Raw genomic sequence first — 20,219 nt, 5'->3', positions numbered from 1 at the left:
CTTGAACCTTAAAGTCTCTCCTCATTTGTTAATGACAGTGATGATGGTTCTTAATATCGCTGTTGACTTTACATGGTTGAAATATTATTCTGCTATATTTTATTAAATATATTTGTACACCATTTGGTTCAGAATATATTTTTTTCTTGTTTTCCTCCTCTAAACCTAGGTGCGTCTAATGGTCAGGTGCTTCTTAAGGAGCAAAAAATACGGTATATTATTGGGTTTACAAAAATTTTACTTTGTTGGTCTACCACTTGGCGGCACTGCACTACATTACGACGTAAAATTGAAAGCCGATCACAAGCTTATTTCTCGCCACCTTCTCTGTTACACTTCTAACTGCAAGCCAAACCTGGTATTGTTGCATCACGGGGGACCTTTTAGTAACAGACCTGAGAAGCATGCATAGATAATTTGTATAAACCCCGGGCTCATGTCTACTGCATACTTAGGAGCAGAACCTCTGCACATCACACAAAGAGTGGATGGAGTCCATCCATATCATACATAAATACTGTTTATAATTAATAATAATAATAATTCTTTACATTTATATAGCGCTTTTCTCACTACTCAAATCACTCAGCAATTGCAGGTTAAGGGCCTTGCTCAAGAGCCCAATAGAGCAGAGTCCCTTTTTTTGGCATTTACGGGATCCGATTGCCAGTGCAGATCCCTAGCCTCAGAGCCACCACTCCGCCTGATGATGTTTGACATTCAGAAATGTTGTCTAATGCTAAATGATGTTTTAGATGATTCTTTTTAATCAGGCCACTAAGATAACTGCAAAGGAAAACTTAGAAGAGACAAAACTTGTATTAGTTGTGTCGTAAAACTGGGCAGCCCTGAGACAAATGGCCGCCACCCTGAAGTCGAATCACGGATGCAGTCATATAATTGTATACTGCATAACCTCTTACAAACACTACAGCCAGGAGGGCAGAAAAACTATTTAAGCTGCTTTGTGACCCTCACATATAAAAATCATAAAACTATCACACATAAGAAAAATTAATTAAGGACTATCTGTAATGTTTTGTACTGGTGACTGGTAAGATGGACACAGAGTAAATTGGGCCTAACACCCGTATCTGATAATAGCGCATAATAGCACATCAGTAGCCATACCGATTTAGAGGACTCCAAAGATCCAGAGGACAACGTGTCTCTGCTGCCCCGACTCTTAGAGCTGAGATGAGGGGAAGACGACGGGGAATCATCAATGTACGGCATCATGTCATGGTGTCGCCGCTGCTCCTCTGCTCGGTCAGCATCATAGCCGTAAGTAGGTGGTGTCCCACTGAAGGAGGCATCTGAGGAGAAAAATGAAAAAGACTCAGTACGAAGGCAGAGACAGAAACAGGACACTGAGAACTGAATTATATGGCATCTGGAAAAAATAAGGCAGACCTCCGTGATGAACATTTTGTTCTTCGCTCAGTACAAAATGTCAAATTTTGCATAAAAATGAAAAATAAATCTCCCCTCTTGACAAAAGTGACCAACCAACTTAAAAGAAAATTAACAAAATAACGGTAAATTAGAAAAACAATCGTAATTGTAACCAGGAGTGAACTTAATTAAGGAAACAGCCTGTGGTACAGGGGGTGTGCGGGCAAAGCCAAATATATTGAGTCAGATTTTCATGTAGTCAGCACTTCTGTTCTTTATCACTTGTAACTAAACAGGCATGCACCTCGCTTTGATGTCCCATCGTGGCGGCAAAATTGCAGACAGTTCAGCATTGTCCTGTTTTATGAACAGATGAGAACACTAATTGCCCCCTTTTGCGCTACTAACACCTCACTTACAACAGCTTGCTTTACTTTTCCTCCTGTTTCATACACTTTAATAAGGGTGATGCTTGTGGCGTAACAGTTAGGTGACTGGGACGCTTGACTGTTTTTCCATACATACATGTGTTTTAAAAGTATTCTAACATACTTAAACCTATTAGACCCAATTCAGGATAGCAGAGGTCTAATAAATAAAATCATTAAAAATGAAAAAAAATTACAAACACATTGGCCCAAATTTACAACACACACGTGCACCTATGCTGTAAAGTGAATAATTATCAATGGCTGACCCCTTTGACAGCACCAGACCTCACTAAAGATGGTGGAACTACAGCATTACATCTTATTTCATGTCCTTTTATCATATCACTGGCATATATGCAACTCATAAGAGTTAGGAGTTGAATTTCACCTCTAAAGCAAGTGTTTTTGTGAAGTTCAAAAAGTTAGAAAGCAAACAAAATTACAAAATTAAAACAGCGTTTCATGTAGTTCACATTATGAAGCATTACTCAATTTGAGTCATTTTTCACAAGATTGTTATCTTAACCGATGTGAAGTCCCACATTTACCTTTGTCACACACATGCGCATGGGAGGCAGCTAAAGGGCTTGAGTGAGGGCAGTTCCGAGGCATACCGGGATGTGGCCGAGTGCACTGACTCTTTTTCTCCCTTTCGTGTAGACCATTCACGGGAGATTCCACCTGGCTCTCTTGACGTCACTTCCGGGACCGAGCCAATGGAAGGAGACCTTGCTGACTCCGGCCCCTGTGATGTCACGTCCGGACTCGAACCAGTGGCTGAAGACCTTCATGAGCCCGACCTTTATGACCTCACTTCCTATCTTCCCCTTTAAAAGCCTGCACCTTTTCCCTATTCCCTCCGTTCTGTTTTGGACTCGGTTTTGTACACAGCAGTGCTGTATTTACTTGCTCAACTTTGCAGCCAGGAAATCAATTATACGGGTGGCTGCCCCAAACCTTTCCATGACTCTTGAGTCAAGTTTCTGACATCTTGTAGTTCATATCTATGTCAACAGATGGTGCTGTACGACTCCCTACACTAATCTTCTTTTGCTTTTATTGACTGTTGTCGTATTACTGCAAGAGTCTATGGATCGATTCGCCTTTCTAAATTTATTTCATCCAAACCATACGTTTAAAAATTACAGGGGGTTTAATTGTTCCCTATGAGGAATCATACATTCAAAAGGAAAAGAAGTTGATGTCAATGAGGTATGAAAATGTTTTGATGGCTCTCCCTTTTATGTCAACCTGCAAGCTTTCGCGTTTAGGTAGGCTACAGAATGGTGTGATGATGATATCTCAGCAATGTCAATTTAAAAAACATTTATATCATCAATGTCTTCTGCATGCTTTTCTTTATGGCTATTGTCACACACGTGCGATTAGGAGGCAGTCAAAAAGCCTAAAGGTGAGTGAAACATCGCGAGATGAAGGGTTGTCACGTGGTATTTACCGGAATCTCTTCTCTCCACAGGAAAACCGAAGGAAAATAAATAACACCATTTTTGGGTTCCAAAATGGCCACCACAACTTCACTTCCGGTCACGTGAGATTACGTCACTTCTGACGCTTCCAAAAATACATTACTTCTGGTTTTCATCAAACGACGTTGTTTCCGTTTCCTGTTGCAACGTCACCTCCTGCCAACCATTTCCTATTCCCACAATACAACTATATAAAAACGCCATTTTGTAATATAAACGTTGTCAAATGTTACCTCTGCGGTTTTTTGATCATTTATTTTGCTACTTTGTACGCAGGACAATATATGGGGAAGGTCCCCAACACTTTGTTTTTGTGAACGTTTTATTATTTATTGAAAAAATTCTCACACTATGTATTCATGGTTTCAGTCGAACTTGAAAACCAGTTACCTCCCAAAAATATATTTAAGTGTAGCGTGTTGTAAATGCAATTTGAATGCAATGAGAGTGTGAGCAAAAAAACCTGACTTAAAAACTCGCCAGTCATCCAAGATACAAATATTAACTACTTTAATCATGAAAATTTTACCTCCAAAACCCTCCATCATCAAACTTCTAGAACTAAGTGACTGCACAAGCTTCAACATAAAGAGAATGGGTTTAAAGCCCTGGTGATGAAAATCTCTCTCTCTCTCCCAAGAGCATCTTGGAAATGTTGTTCAGGAAAACGACAAGAATCCATGACTCAATGGCTTTGCTCTTTCTGCTGATCTCCAGAAATGGGGAACTGTGTCTGCCCTGCTAGCCAGTCTAATAAAATGTTGATGAGAACAAACCTGACAGTTAATTATAAAACAAACAGCTGTCTGTATCTGGCAGTGCAGTTTTTGCGAGATTTCAGCACACACACATTAACATATTATACCAATGAAATTCATAAATGTAACTAATAACACACGACGACTACTACTAATGTCTACCAATCTGTAGGAAAATGGAGGAACAGCCTTCTGCCTACTCACATTCCCAGATCACATCTGTTACTATACAAATGCGTGAATTTCATGCTTATTACAAAGACAAAAAAAAAATTAAAGGCGACAGAAAAGCATAGCAGCTTTTAAACAGCTGTATAACCACCAAGCAATTTTACAGAATCTCAACAGTGAGAAAATGATAAAGTAAAACAATACAAAAGTAATACTAAATGGTGTAAAATTACTTTACAGTTAATTCATTATTATTCATAAATAAATATGATCAAAAGGTACCACGATATGCAAGAAAAAAAAAATACAAGTAAATGAGTTTATTCATAAAACACTTCCAACCCCCCAACATTGTTCTGCCTGTAAATCGGTGGCCTAACACAACTCAACATTCTAACACCAGGCTTGAGACGCTCTTGTAATAAGCAGCTGTTCAATTTAATTCAAGTTGTTATTTGTTCTTGTATCGCACTCTCCACAGAGCACATGTTCAACTGACCTGCACAAATATTCACTAACACAAGGCTTGCAGCAAATTCCTGAACCACACAACACATTATGTTGACCACTGAGCAAATCTCAGAACAAATGAGATATGGCCAGCTGAAAATGAAGCTGATGAAAACAAACACTAGCATCAGTCCTGATGACCAAGGCCAACTCTGACAGTCCAGGTTGGCTCCACGCTGCCTTGTCATTTCCTGGAGCCTCTTTGACCCGAAGCCGTTGACAGTCATGAACCGAGATGAGCCAGGCTAAGGAGGACACACACTTACAGCAAAGGGCAGGTAAGAAAGTGTCAAGTGCTTTTATTGAAAACAATCAACTGCAACCATGGGGCACTGCGCTCAACCGCATACGCCTCCAACCACCAGTGCCTTGGCATCTGCGGGAGACACTGCATAACAGGCCGCTGCCTACTCCCTTCCTGTTCAATAGGAGCACCCTTCTTCAGGCCCAGGCTCCTCACCTTCCTTCTGATCTCCTCCTGTCCTTCGTTTTCTTTTCTGTCTTATCTGTCTGCCGTGCAGGCTTCTTCATACTGCCCAATCAGGTGCAGATGAAACCCTCCGCCACCTACAAACTGTGAATGAGACATCTGACTGATCCACTCACAGTTGTGTGTCGAGTGTGCAGGAAACCCCAGTGCAGCACCATCATCCGCACCCATTCTGAGCCTGCACGTTCTCGGGAACTGATTTATTTATTTAAACCCCGTATAATACCTCGGTTTGTGAGCATAATTCGTTCCGGGAAACGTGCTCGCAGTCCAAAGCACTCGTGTATCAAAGCGAATTTCCCCAAAAGAAATAATGGAAACTCAGATGATTTGTTCCACAGCCCAAAACTATTCATATAAAAATGATTAATACAAAATATAAAGTAAAAATACATAAAACAAATTAACTTGCACTTTACCTTTAAAAAGAATCATGGCTGGTGTGAGCGAGTTTCTAAACTCTTGTGGGATTGCACCCAACGGGATGACACGCGGAAGAGCGTCCCAAAGCAATCGCAGTCTCCCAGCGCTGTAGCAGTTCGCCGTAAAAGCGAATCCGAAAACATCGCGGACATGCTATAAGCGCCTGCCGTCGATGGGTGATACCAGGAACATTATAAATGCGCAGGGCCCTGCCTGACTGCTGTGTCTGTGTATAGGAGAGCGGCAGATCCCGCTACAATAAATAACTGCGCTGCTGCCGTTTCAAGCTGAATAAAGCTGGTGTTGCTAAAGTACTGAGACTCAGCTTCGTGTTTTGGGGTGCAAGACGGGGACTCACATGTCACAGCACACACACACACAGAGTCACAATGCTGTAGTAAACAGTATACACGCATACGGAGGTTGACTATATGAGTGAGGCACGCCAACTAAGACGGAGAATAGGAGATGATTACCCACAATCCCGCAGCAAAAGAGAGAAGAACCATCAGCTCAGTTGTGATCACATGACGCTCAGCAGACAAAGCGTATACATACTACTCGTATTGCAAGACCTCGCTCGTTTATCAAGTCAAAATTTATTAAAAATTTTAGCTCGTCTTGCAAAACACTTGTAAACCAAGTTACTCACAAACCAAGGTTCCACTGTACTGCCTGTAAATCTCAGAATTTAATACGGGACAACTGTCCCCATCTGGCCAATGGGTTTCCATCCCCATTCTGAACTTGCTGAATCACTACATCTCCAATCTGGTAACTTCTGAGAGCTGAGAGCATGCACCATTAAAGGCACTACTAGGTGGCGTGAATAACAATGATTATCTCATAACAATGGCTCCTGAAAAAGGGTTGGGATATATTAGGCAGCAAGGTAATAGCGATAGCGATCTCAGCGCCACTGACAAAGGCCAAAGTGTGCTGGATAGATAACTCGGTCAGAGCATCTCCAAAACTGCAGGTTCCCACTATGCAGTGGTTAATACCTACCAAAAGTGGCCCAAAGAAGGATAATTGGTGAACCAGCTACCAGCTCACTGAAGCGTGTGGGGAGCAAAGGCTGGTCAATCCTGCCTGGTCCCACAGAAGAGCTCCACTACTACAAATTGCTACAAAAACTAAATGGTGGCCGTGAGAAAGAAAGGTGTCAGTACACACAGGCTTGCCAGAGTGCCCATGCTGCCCCATGATTACCATGTAAAGTGTCTGCTATGGGTATGTGAATAACTGAACTGGACCATGAAGCAATAGAAGAAGCTGATCTAGTCTGATGAATCTCGTTTTTTACATAATATGAACGGCCAGGTGCATGTGCATTGTTTAAATGTGTAAGAGATGGCAGAAGGATGCACTATGAGAAGCCAGAAGAGGTAATGTGTTGCCCTAGGCAATGTTCTGCTATCACAGAACACCTTCTGAGGTCTCGTGGAGTACATGGGTTAGAACTGTTTTGGTGACACAAGGGAGACCTACACAATATTAGGGTTATTGGTTGTAATGTTGTGGCTGCTCAATGGAGAATTATCTTTATGCATTAATCTTTAGATTTCTAGTGAGTATACCCTGGTCGATAAAGGCACTAATGCAAAGATGGAGATCTGAATTTCTGGAAGTCTTATTTGTCTTTGCCCTATCCTAAGTCTCCTTTGTTCCATTTCAGTGCAGCACACCCCTGAAAATTTTCAATAAATTACACCCATTCTTGGCCAGGGCTAACACGCCAAACCAGAAATAGGCAATGTTAGAGGGGCTGCAGGTCCATTACAGGGCAAAGTAAAAAAAAAAGGTTGGCAACTACACCAAAAAATAAAAACAAGGCTCACTAAAAAGCCTCTTTGTTACGTTAGACATCAGTGCAGAACAACCCTGGCAAGACTACAACACATAAGGCAGGGTACGCAGATCTTTAGACAGCTGACAGAATTCAAGTAGGTTGAGCAGAGCACAAAAAAAAAAATCAGGCTTCCAACAATAACATGCAAACATGATATCCTTCTGTTCATTCCATTCATTGCCATGTTGGCAGTCTAGCACTCCATCCTCATCAAATAAATAGATTTGAAAGTGCAGCTGCTCCAGGGTAAGCGGCTTCATTGTATCGCTGGAGAGAGCTGTTTAGGAGGAGCACCACACACTCACTTTAATGAACACTGTTAATGTGGGTTACAAATGGAGACCAGGACCATTCCTCGCCTTTGTATGAATCAGGCAACAAGATCCCCGGGGCACTTTACATAAAGCACATCCTTCCTTCTTGAGCTTTACACAAGGCCAGCAAGAAGCCCGAATCCTTCATCACTATACTCTGCTGCCTCAAGTGACACAGTAACTTTTGATTTGAGCAAACAACGAATGCGGTGTTCCATTTATTTTGGAAGTCGGAGCTGGGAATGTCGCCACACCCAAGTCGACCGTGTTCCAGTAAATCGTTCAGAAAACAACCAAGAAAAACTACTGTGCTGGATCTTTTGGAATATATAGACAACTACCAAAAAACAACACGTAAGACGATATTTTGAATACCCAGACATGGTAGCTGCATGTCCACAGATAGATGTTGAACAGGCGTGCATGTGCAAGCGACAGATTTAATGAGACACAAATAGACAGAAGTGCTAATAAGTAATTAAGTGCTAATTAATAATTAAGTGCCACTTGGACAGAGGAAGTGGTGCTGTAAGAATTATGTTTCTGGACTTCTCTAGCGCCTTCAACACCATCCAACCTCTGCTCCTCAGGGACAAGGTGACAGAGATGGGAGTAGATTCACACCTGGTGGCATGGATCATGGACTATCTTACAAACAGACCTCAGTATGTGCGTCTCGGGAACTGCAGGTCTGACATTGTGGTCAGCAGCACAGGAGCGCCACAGGGGACTGACTGTACTTTCTCCAGTCCTGTTCAGCCTATATACATCGGACTTCCAATACAACTTGGAGTCCTGCCACGTGCAGAAGTTCGCTGACAACACTGCTATCGTGAGCTGCATCAGAAGTGGGCAGGAGGAGGAGTATAGGGACCTAATCAAGGACTTTGTTAAATGATGCGACACAAACCACCTACAACTGAACACCAGCAAAACCAAGGAGCTGGTGGTGGATTTTAGGAGGACCAGGCCCCTCATGGACCCCGTGATCATCAGAGGTGACTGCGTGCAGAGGGTGCAGAATTATAAATACCTGGGAGTGCAGCTGGATGATAAATTGGACTGGACTGCCAATACTGATGCTCTGTGCAAGAGAGGACAGAGCCGACTATACTTCCTTAGAAGGCTGGCGTCCTTCAACATCTGCGATAAGATGCTGCAGATGTTCTCTCAGACGGTTGTGGCGAGTGCCCTCTTCTATGCAGTGGTGTGCTGGGGAGGCAGCATAAAGAAGAAGGACGCCTCACGCCTGGAGAAACTGGTGAGGAAGGCAGGCTCTATTGTAGGCACGGAGCTGGACAGTTTGACATTCGTGGCGTAGTGACAGGCACTGAGCAGACTCCTGTCAATCATGGAGAATCCACTGCATCCACTGAACAGGATCATCTCCAGACAGAGGAGCAACTTCAGCGACAGACTGCTGTCACCGTCCTGCTCCACTGACAGACTGAGGAGATCGTTCCTCCAACACACTATGCGACTCTTCTATTCCACCCGGGGGGGGGGGGGGAAACGTTAACATTATACAAAGTTACTGTCTGTATACCTGCATTGTTATCACTCTTTAATTTAATATTGTTTTTTATCAGTATGCTGCTGCTGGAGTATGTGAATTTCCCCTTGGGATTAATAAAGTATCTATCTATCTATCATATAGTGCCTTTCACATCTATCTATCTATCTATCTATCTATCTATCTATCTATCTATCTATCTATCTATCTATCTATCTATCTATCAATCTAATAAACAGTACAGCTTTCACTTCTTTTGATGTGAGGTGCAGCCATCTTGGATGCTGAGGTTGTGGCTCTTCTGAGGCTCTTTTGACTTTCGAGGAGGAAATCCAACATGTGTGTGCATTCCAGTTGAAACTTCCTTCATGTAACTCAAAAATTATGACTTTCCAGGTCAAATGGAACACAACATAGCTACAGAATAAACAGAAGTAACATCAGCATGTTTTTGTGTTAGTGTGTCCCCAACAGGTCACAAACTTTGCCTTTTAAGTGCTCCATGTGACAGAGACACCTCAGGTGCACATTATACCAGTACACAAAGTGTCACTCCAAACCCCAACACATACTGTCATTATTAATTACTTGATTAAAAAAAAAACAAATAAAGATCACTTTGACGATGTATTAAAATCCCCCTGCAGGAATAATGACAGACTAGCACTCATTTCCATTACTGTCACTTGTTGTTAAAACCAGTTATTAAGAGGTATTAAACTGTAATTGTAGTAATGAGGAAATTAGGGGCTGCCATCCAGTGCTATTGTCCATGTGACAGGCATCCACGCTTACAGGCTCCATGCACCACAACGGGGTATAGCCTGGCATCACTCACATCAAAAAACAGGAGTGGCAGCAAGAAGAAAAACAAAGGAATGAAAGGAACCCCACATTTGCAGCTCATCCATTAAACAATAAAGTCGAAAATCACTGACTGCATTTTTAACCAAAACTGACTGATATCACCTGCCAGAAAGTAGAAACCCTTAAAAAAAAAGCCAAGATTAATCCTGGGATTTCAGCTATGAAGGGTCAGCGTGGTACCTCGCACTTCCAGTCACTGTCTGTCTGCGATGCCTGTGTGTGTTATCACCATGTCTGTGTGGGCTTTCTCAGGAAGTCCAGTCTCCCCCGCATCCCAAAGATTTACAGATTATGTTTATTGGCCCAGTGCCCAGTGCGTCCAGAGGGGAGGAAAAAAAAAAAAAAAAAACAGCATCCTGTCCAACGTTTGGTTTTTACAATTACAAATAAAATCATCTTCTCTTAATTGATTGTGTCTTCTCCATTGAACCCACTCCATGTTGATTTCAATTGCTCCCCATACAAAAAGCAACCTCCATGAAAAATTGCGACCTTCGAAATTAACAAGCTTGGTCTTCTTTTCACATTCAAGCAGCACAAGAAGTTACAAAGAATCAGATGTCTTTAGTCATTCCTGTTCATATTATACACCACAGACTTTAAATATAAGTCAGATTTTTGCCAAATTCAGAAGTACTCTGATGATACAGCTATTGTGACGTGTGTAAGGAATGGAAAGGAAAGGGAATATAGGGATCTGATTGGAGCTACCAGTGACTGGAGCAATAAGAACTGTCTGGCTCTGAACACAACGAAGACCAAGGAGAGGACTGTGGATTTCTGGAGGTCTAAGCTCCCCAATTCAGCCTCTTAACATCCGAGGACAGGACACTGACATGGTGCAGACTTTTCAGTATCTAAGAGTCCACCTTGATGACAGACTGGACTGGTCTGTGAACACAGAAACCTCTGATAATATGTAGCAAAATGCGCTCTTGTCTTTGTTCTACCAGACATTTGTCTCCAGTGTCCTCTTTTTTGCTGCCATTTGTTGTGGTGGCAGAATGACAGATAAGAATACTAAGAGGCTGGACAAGCTGGTGAAGAAGGTGCTGGGCAGGACTGTAGATTCACTGGGAATTCTGGTGGAAAGGTGTTTTGGGAAGAAGGTAGAGGCCATTTTTGACGATAGCAGTCAGCCTCTCCATAACATTTTGGCGAGTCAGAGAAATAAACGTAGCAGTCGGCTTGTCTCACTGCACTGTAGAACAGAACGTTTTACAAGATTACTTGTTCCTGCTGCTGTGATCCATGACCAGCTCACCACTCTGTAACAACTGACCAATTTGCACTTTTTATTTATTTATGTTTTTTTCCTTGCTTTTATAATAATTGCTAACAATTTTAACTGATGTGTTCGAGCTACTGGATACCTGGATTTCCCTGAGGGGATGAAGGAAGTATCTATCAATTATATAGTGCCTTTCACACCTATTTATCTATTTAAAAAGCCTTTCCTGCTTGTATGTCTATCTGTCATCTATCAATCATCTAACAATCATCTATTAAAGCACTGTGTCAACAGAACAACTGTCTCTGCTGTTCTGCTGCATCAAATGAACGTCTCTAGTAGCCCTCAGAGATTTGGCATCCCTAAACTTTAGCTGTTAAATCTTCCTATTAACTCTTTGAGGGCTGAATATTTTTTCCAAAAAAACTCAATTTTCTGAAAAGCACACAAAGCAATGGTTTCACACATAAATCAATGTAAAACGTCTGTTGCTATGTGCTGTGGCTGCTGTTGGCGCATGTTCGGCATCTCTGGCAGAAGTGGCTGTACGGGTGTGCCTCGATGGTCAGCAGGAATGCACGGTTAGCCGGCTGCCTGGCTGTCTTTGCACAGCAGGTGGGTGGTGGTGGCAGTCACAGTGTGATGCAACATGGTTTGTACCTCTTGTCATCGTAAGTGGTGGTCCTCCCATCAGCTGCAATCAGCTGGGGACCAATCAGATGTTGCTGGTACCTCACTTTCATTTTCAATGTCCATCTCCAGATCACTTGCTGACTCCAACAAGTCCTATTCAACGAAATTATTGCTTTGTACTTTGGTCTCTCACCAGAAGTCGATGCCATTCAAGAGGTTGTTTACTCTTCGCTACTCATGCACGCTTAGGGAATCGAGGTTAAATCAACAAAGCTATGTAACTTTCCTTCTAGCAAAGAGAGTCGAACTAAAATGTAAGGGCGAGTTTTGTCACAGTTTACAGCTGATTACTGTCCTCTACCCCTGAATTTTGACAAGAGTCGACATCAGCCCTGAAAGAGTTAAGCCACCAATCCTTGATATACTCAGTTTCTGTGCCTACATTATGCCATTTTTAACATTAGCCTAGCCTAAAGCAGTGACACTCCTCCACAGCAAGCCAAATGTTACCATCTTAAGTGTATTTGGACCCTGGGATGAAACCCTCAAGTTCCAAAGAGTCCAGGACTGATCTGTTGTCAGGCAGCAGTGAGAAGACTCTACTAACCAAAATCACTTTCACTACACAACAAATTAATAAATTCTTTGATAGTCAGTAATTGCTATTTCTATTAGCGCATGCCAATTATGAGAAGCACAGATACTCACTGACGAGCTAGGCGATGTCTTCTAGATGTTGCTGCGGGGAATGTTTTCACGACATTTATTTGATAAAGGAGGAAGGCCAATTTAAAGACAATGTCAGAGGAGTACTTGAATGCTGGTGTAAAAGCAGGCTGCACTGAGATCAGCACTGGGGAAGACTGATAAAAGATGTTACAAATTGGGCTGACAGAAGGCAAAGCGTTGCATTAAATACTATTATTTCGGGTGCAGGAGCCCTTATTTTACTCATAATTATAGGTAGGAAGTGAAAAAATGCAGTTTTCTTACGAACAAATGAAAAGGATAAGAATACAAAAGGGCGCATGAAAGAAGCTTATAGAGCGTTACCAAAAAAAATAAAAATCTCTTAGTTTTACAGACAAAGCTGGGGTCTAAAATGTGCATGAGCTTTATTTTTACAATCTGTACTGTGCAGCTATTGAACTTGAATTAGAAGAAAGCCTTGGTAGAGCCTGGCAGAACGAGATAAATTAGACACACATCTTTCTCCAATTTTATTAAATCTCTCAAATAAAGAAGGGGTCTCTAGGTGTAAGGCAGTCTACATCATGACTGCGATACCTCGGAGGGCTAGCTGGTCCATGTGCCCGCCTGGCAGATATCCAAAGTGTCGATCTGGATTACAGTGCAAATTAAACACATCCATGTCCTGGTAAGACTAAAATGATGGCCTCAGTTCCGCGCTCACCTTCAGTGGGTAGCAGACAGGACAAGCATCGGCATCACATACGGCACCCTGATAGTTTCACTAAATGTATCCCGCAAAAGGGAAACCACTGGTTTATTTTTTTCTACACTTCATTGAAATTACAGGATTGTTACTGTCCTTCCTACCACTGTAGCACATTCTACCATGCGTATCTCCTCACTGATTTACTCTCCTCAAATGACTTATGACGCGACTCTGATCGACTAAAGCCCATGTCACATTAGACGACTTTTGCAGCAATTCCTAGTCATAGCCTTCATTTACATGATCTTAGGCAGGAAGGGACACAATCACCTAATGTCACATAACTGACAACTGAGACCAAGTAGTCTGCAGTTAGCTAGGATTAAATCAAACCTGTTTGATTTTCCATGATAGTCAGAGGGACAGGCCGTTTACGCAGGAGAGCGGACAACCAATGAATGGTCATCTGGAAGTACAATGCACAGAACCTATCAGAGAAGAATAAGAAACACACCTGTTTTGAACCTTGTAAGTAGATGAAAAGCTAGTCTGTCTGATGTCTCATGTTTTAAGAACTAAAACAGAAAGGAAAAAAAGAAAAACGGGACAGGACTGCAGCTGAACGCACCAAAGATATTATCTGTTCACACAGCACCGGATCTGTCAGGCAACATGGCATCCGTGGACCTCAAAAACTGAAGAGAAGCTTGTCTATCTGATATCTTGTATTTTATATACCACAACAGAATGGATAAAGAATTCAAGGACAGAGGTTGCCGCTGAAAACACTGCAGCTGTTTAGTCCTTTGTACAGGGCTGGCTCTGTCAGGGAACACGCTATTGGCTGTCAGAAAAAGAGGTGACTATGACCACACGGGAAGAACGGTGCTCAGCCAGTAAATGCGACACGAGATGCGATTGCCAGTTGTGTAATCTGACACAGTGAGGTGACAAGATCAGTGACTGAGACTGGCAAATCTGACATACCCCATGACAAAAAGTCATGTTGGCATTAGGAAGACAACAGCATTTGGCCCTTGTGATTGCCAAACCACTTTAGACAGCTCATTCTGCAACATACAGGCATGTAAATAAAAACATAAAATGACAGTCGTGTAGCCTTAGTAGCAGCCTTTCAGGTCTACACAATACATGAAAGATTGTACTACACCTCTAAAGTTCTTTACTGTTCACTGCATAAAATATAAGCTTGATTATTGTTTGATGGCTTAAGCTATAGTGTGTGATGGATGGATGGATGGATGGATGGATGGATGGATGGATGGATGGATGGATGGATGGATGGATGGATGGATGGATGGATGGATAGATAGATAGATAGATAGATAGATAGATAGATAGATAGATAGATAGATAGATAGATAGATAGATAGATAGATAGATAGATAGATAGATAGATAGCTTTATTAATCCCAAGGGGAAATTCACAATTAACGGATATCAGACCACACTCCACCGCAAAATACTCTTTGTGGCCAAAGGATAAAAAAAAAATATTTGCCATAAGGACTACAAAGCCACAAGGGACCACATCCGCAACAAACAAACTGTTTAACACGCCACATACAGCGATTCACATCTGCGACAAACATGCTTCTTCTTAGATGGTCCTGCCGCGTCCACCCTCATTCTCGAAGCATACACACCGTCTGGTCATGTGCCCGCTCGCAAGAGCAACTCACGGAGACCCGCCCACCAACTCTAAGACCATGGCACGTAAAACAGCTTGAGATGGTGGACGCGGTCGTGCGACATAAAACAGTCAACGTGGCTCAGAGGTGCATTTGTAGTGCAGCAGAGACTAACGTGAATGACGCCGTGTTTTGTGAGTTGCTGCGTCCGAGTTGGTGGGTGTGGCTCTGCGAGTTGCCATCGTATCCAATGGTCTTAGAGTTGGTGGGCGTGGCTCCATCCTGCGTGCTCCATGGGTGTCTTGCTCGCTGGCGGCTTGGTGAATTATATATATAGATTGAGGGTTTGTTCTGTTCTGTGTATTGTATTGTATTGTATTGACCCCCTTCTTTTTGACACCCACTGCACACCCAACCTACCTGGAAAGGAGTCTCTTTGAACTGCCTTTCTGGAGGTTTCTTCCATTTTTTCCCTACAAGCGTTTTTTTTGGAGTTTTTCCTTGTCTTCTTAGAAAGTCAAGGCTGGGGGGCTGTCAAGAGGCAGGGCCTGTTAAAGCCCATTGCGGCACTCCTTGTGTGATTTTGGGCTACACAAAAATAAATTGTATTATAATTGTATTTTAAACAGTAAGAGTTTTGGTTACACTCTAATAACCAACAGCAGGCTTTCCAGAGTTAACATCAATAAAGCCCAGTTGCTTACTAGGCTAACAGCGGATCATGGACTATAGAAGCCAACTACTCCCCACTTTAAAGCCACGCTGCCTCCTAGGGGAAGCCCACAGTAAAATGGCTCTGCAGAGTTTGAAATATTATGCTTTGAAAAAGGTTACCCAGAATCAAAGAGAAGCTGACCGAGTAGCTCATCCGCACTGCTATAAACAAGAGAAAGAGTTTAGTTACACATGAGTGAACCAAGACAAACAAGCAAACATTCAATTACACGCTCACTGCTTCAACAGTCTTCAACTTGCGTAACAGAAGATTCGCAATTGCCGTCACCTCTAAAAACAATCCAGGAGCTTCGCACATGCTTTCAGCAGCTACAGGCAGAAGACAATGCAAGCGTCCAAAAGATACATGCTCTGGCATTCACATCTACTGGCTGAAATAACATAATCTCTCTTAATATTTCAGAAATCACAAAATTGTGAAATTGAGGACATTAACATACATTACTAAGGTCAGCAGCCCAATCTCAGGAGCAGTAGTTTGGATGATGCCTTTAAAAGTACTTGGGTTGCATAGTCCAGTTATCTTTTAAAATAACAAGTAACCTAACAAAATACTTATATTATTAAAGTAAAAATACATGTGTTGTTATTGCTTGAGCAGCACTTCACAGCATATAATGTTGTACAACATGGTTGTACCTTTGGTTGTAACATACAGGGGGGCACAGGACACTTCTGAGCCAGATATGAATCATCCTTGGAAAACAAGGTTAGCAAAAACAGTGACCAGGCAGTGACATAAAAGTTGTGACATTACAGTAATCCCTCACTTATCACGGGAGATAGGTTCCAAGGCCGACTGCGATAACTGAATTTCCGCGAAGTAGGGACACCATATTTATTTAATTATTTAACGTGTATTTGGACGTTTTTAAACCCTCCCTGTATTGTTTACAACCCACCCTTTACTCTATTAATAACAGGGACAACTGCTAAGCAATATGAAATCGGTAGATAAGTTTACACTTACTGTATAGCGAAGTTCACATAGCTATATATGACGTGATGAAGGTGATGAATATGCTGTGCAGTAAAAATGATGACGATGAAGGTGATGATCCCCTGAAGGCAGTAGCAAGAGCACGTTAATGCTGAATGAGTGAGATGAGACTTCCTGGTTAAACTTCCTGGTTAATGCAGCACTCCGTCGCTGAGCCAATCAGCAGCACACAGGAACTTAACTGCGTGCTCTGATTGGGTAGCTTCTCAGCCATCCGCCAATAGCATCTCTTGTATGAAATCAACTGGGCAAACCAACTGAAGAAGGAAGTACCAGAAGTAAAAAGACCCACTGTCCGCAGAAACCCGCGAAGCAGCGAAAAATCCGCGTTATATATTTAGATATGCTTACATATAAAATCCGCGAAGTCGTGAATCCGCGAAAAGTGAACTGCGAAGTAGCGAGGGATTACTGTATTGGGAAAAATTAAAGTTTTGCCTTGTAAGCTTTTATAATCTGTTTGCAACTCTGAAGCAGTTGCTGAAATTAAATTGTGATAAAGCTTTGTATATAAAAGGTAGAAACATGGGAAAAAGAAAATCTGATGTGACAATGACAAATCCTGCTACTTCAGAGTGGGCAGCATAATTTCCGTTACAGGCGCATATTATCCAGTGCAGGAGACAAATGGGTCATCTTTACCAGCCAATATGTGAAACTTACTAATTCACAAAGAAGACTTTGCAGGAACCGTTACACAGAGGAGCATTTCCCTTCTACTGTTCTTAATAAACATTTACGTTATCAATCCCACACGCTTCAAGTAACCAGCGCTTGCCCGATTTCAGTAGTGTAGTTTCATGCTTGAACTAACATTATTAGTTATAGGCTGCGTCATATCAAGTAACAGTCCAAACTCTTTTCATGTGTAGCTCCTAGCTGGTGGAACAAGCTGCCCACCGACATTCAAAACTCTGACTCTCTCAAACATGTTCAAGACGCATCTGAAGACTGTTAGGATTTGTAAGTCTGGGACTTATCACTTTCTTGTATTTAGCCAAACATAACAGGAGCGTCCAAAGATAAAGACTGGCAAAAATAAGAAGTTGGTTTTTTAAATGCTGTGTTTCAGTGCCACAGAGTCCAACCGTTAAGATAGTATTTGCTTTTAAGAGGGCTTGCAAAATAAATATCATAAATAAAGTTCAGTGCACTAAAAAGTGGTCCAGCAGTTTCATAACTGGTTCCTTAACTTTGCTAGACAAAGTAAAAGTTAAAAAATTCCAACAGAAATTGAGGCTCAAAATGAATGTGGATGTGTCGTGTACTATTAACATCAATAATCAGCAATGTAACGAGACCTACTGTGTAAGATCATGGATTCACATCCCGGGTTCTCCCTGTATGATAAGTGCTAGGAGAGACGAGAGGTTAGGAGCGGGCGCTGATACGGCGCATTGCTGCACCCACCACATGACAAACCACCTCAGGATCCCAGATTAGGACCCGAGTGCAGCCGTGCAATGGGTGACACCTCAGCACCACACCAGTTCAGATGGAGTAGAACAGTGGGAGGTTTTTTATGGTGGCTAAGAGTGCCAATTCTGCCACCAACCCCCAGGTTTTTCCCTGCGGGTTGGAGGGCCTACTTGCAGGGCTGGATGCAGCTGTAACGTCACACCCAGGACGGAGCAATTGCAGGTTAAGGGCCGTGATCAAGGGCCCAACAAAGTAGAGTCACTTTTGGCATTTATGGGATTCGAATTCCATTTGCCAGTGCAAATCCCTACCCTCAGAGCCACCACTCCACCCTAGTAGTGAGTAGTGAGAAATACGCTATATAAATGTGAAGAATTATTACTAATAAGAAGTTAACAGGTAAAGCTACAAGCAACATGAATTCCAGGAATGATTTGGTTTCATGACTGACTTCATAAATAAAAATTGGACTGCGTAAATGATTAAAGATTGACATACAGTAGTAATGAGAGGGGTTCAGATGGTTGATGGTGTGATTGGGGCTGGAGGTGCTTGCATGCAGGGCCGCGATTACTTCCAATTGTCTCACTGACTCTCTAAGTGTCATAACTGAGACACTGCAGCCATGGAGGAATAAAAGGGGAACTCAAGCAGGAAGCAAGGGGACGAATGGTATGTAAGCTGGTTATGGTCTCTGCTGACAACATCCCAGGTCTCTGAAACCAAACAGAACAAATGACAGATGGGCGTGCGCGCTAATGAACCAATCAGAGTAAATGTCAGGTAATATGTAAGCAGTAATTCAGCACTGTTATGTAAATTCAATTGTTAATAAATAGAGCTCTCTGTCTTTACTCTGCGACACCTCTAGTCACCTGTCCGTTCCTCTGCAGACTGCTGTAATGGGGTGCGCTCTCTTCATGAAGAGATATTAAAGATACAGATACAAGCTTCCTCCTGCCTGCTTTATGGGCGATTTCTGACTTAATAAGGGGTTCTTAGTTAATGATAAATATTTATCTTTTTCACAATAAGGAGGAAGCAGACAGTTGGGAATGGTCCTGAGAGAAGCACACGGCTGGCTCAGAGCGAGCTCCTGTGTAAGGCCGAGGAGTGGCAGTGGGAGATGGTGGTGACCGCGCCTGTTGGTGGAGGTCTCCTCTTGGTGCAAGGTGCCCAATTAAGAAGCACCAAGGCTCACGATTATTTATAATTTAAAAAACAAAGGACAGATTCTCCCTGAGACTTCAGCCTCGCTTTAAAGACTACTAATGGAATGTTATTTACCTCCATAAAAGTCACTGGTTGAATGGATTTATTTATTTTTTCACTATTTTGCAGAGTGGGCTTTTGAACCCCTGCGTGACATACGGATTTTGAAAATAAAAGCATTTTTATTTATTTATGCAGCCTCTTGACTTAGTGTATCCTCATTTGCCTGGTCATGTCTATGGATGGAACCGAAATCAAGTATTGCTATGGACTATGAAGCCATCGGATTCAGATTTCAGTCCAAAATTAAAATACATTATTTATTCCTTAGCTGACTCTTTTATCCAAATCTAAATACTTACACGCTGGCATGCAAAAATGAGCTTGCCAGTTACTGAATGCAATACAACTGTTTGCCAGGAAAGGCGAGCACTCTGCAATTGCTGCAGTTTCAATTAGCAAAATGCACACACCAATAGGGAGACATGTCGAAAATTAGGCGAACCTTTTCTCTAGATACGTTCAGCTAGTCTGGTTTTCAATGTGACATTTGTCCGTTTTCCTGCTATTAGGGGTGTAAGACCACAGACAGGGCATGTCTGGTACATGTGAGTCAGCTATCCTGCTGTCCAGTGCTATAATTCAGTGATAGGAAGAGAATAAAAAGAGAGAAGTGTTTCTTCCTTGTCTGAGGCTCTTACTAACACTGCACTCTAACATAATGACT

General features: G+C 42.2%; 2 protein-coding genes across 8 annotated transcripts in view; both read right to left on the bottom strand.

The window, feature by feature from the left end:
- The window catches only part of LOC114669201 (breakpoint cluster region protein-like), a 407,369-nt gene that overhangs the window by 69,756 nt on the left and 317,394 nt on the right, over window positions 1-20,219 (bottom strand). Inside the window, exon 2 of one of the 2 annotated variants that reach the window (XM_051921206.1) lies at window positions 1,132-1,316. The exons of the other annotated variant lie outside the window; for it this stretch is intronic. Within the exon in view, the coding sequence (XP_051777166.1) occupies window positions 1,132-1,316 (185 nt within the window). The remainder of the gene's footprint in view (window positions 1-1,131; window positions 1,317-20,219) is intronic. 2 annotated transcript variants of the gene reach the window in all.
- Window positions 1-20,219, bottom strand: part of specc1la (sperm antigen with calponin homology and coiled-coil domains 1-like a) — a 284,094-nt gene that overhangs the window by 174,709 nt on the left and 89,166 nt on the right. The window lies entirely within an intron of this gene.

This window comes from Erpetoichthys calabaricus, chromosome 18 (genome assembly GCF_900747795.2).
Source record: "Erpetoichthys calabaricus chromosome 18, fErpCal1.3, whole genome shotgun sequence".
In the NCBI taxonomy this organism is placed as follows: Eukaryota; Metazoa; Chordata; class Cladistia; order Polypteriformes; family Polypteridae; genus Erpetoichthys; species Erpetoichthys calabaricus.
This window is presented reverse-complemented; position numbering and strand designations above follow the sequence as displayed.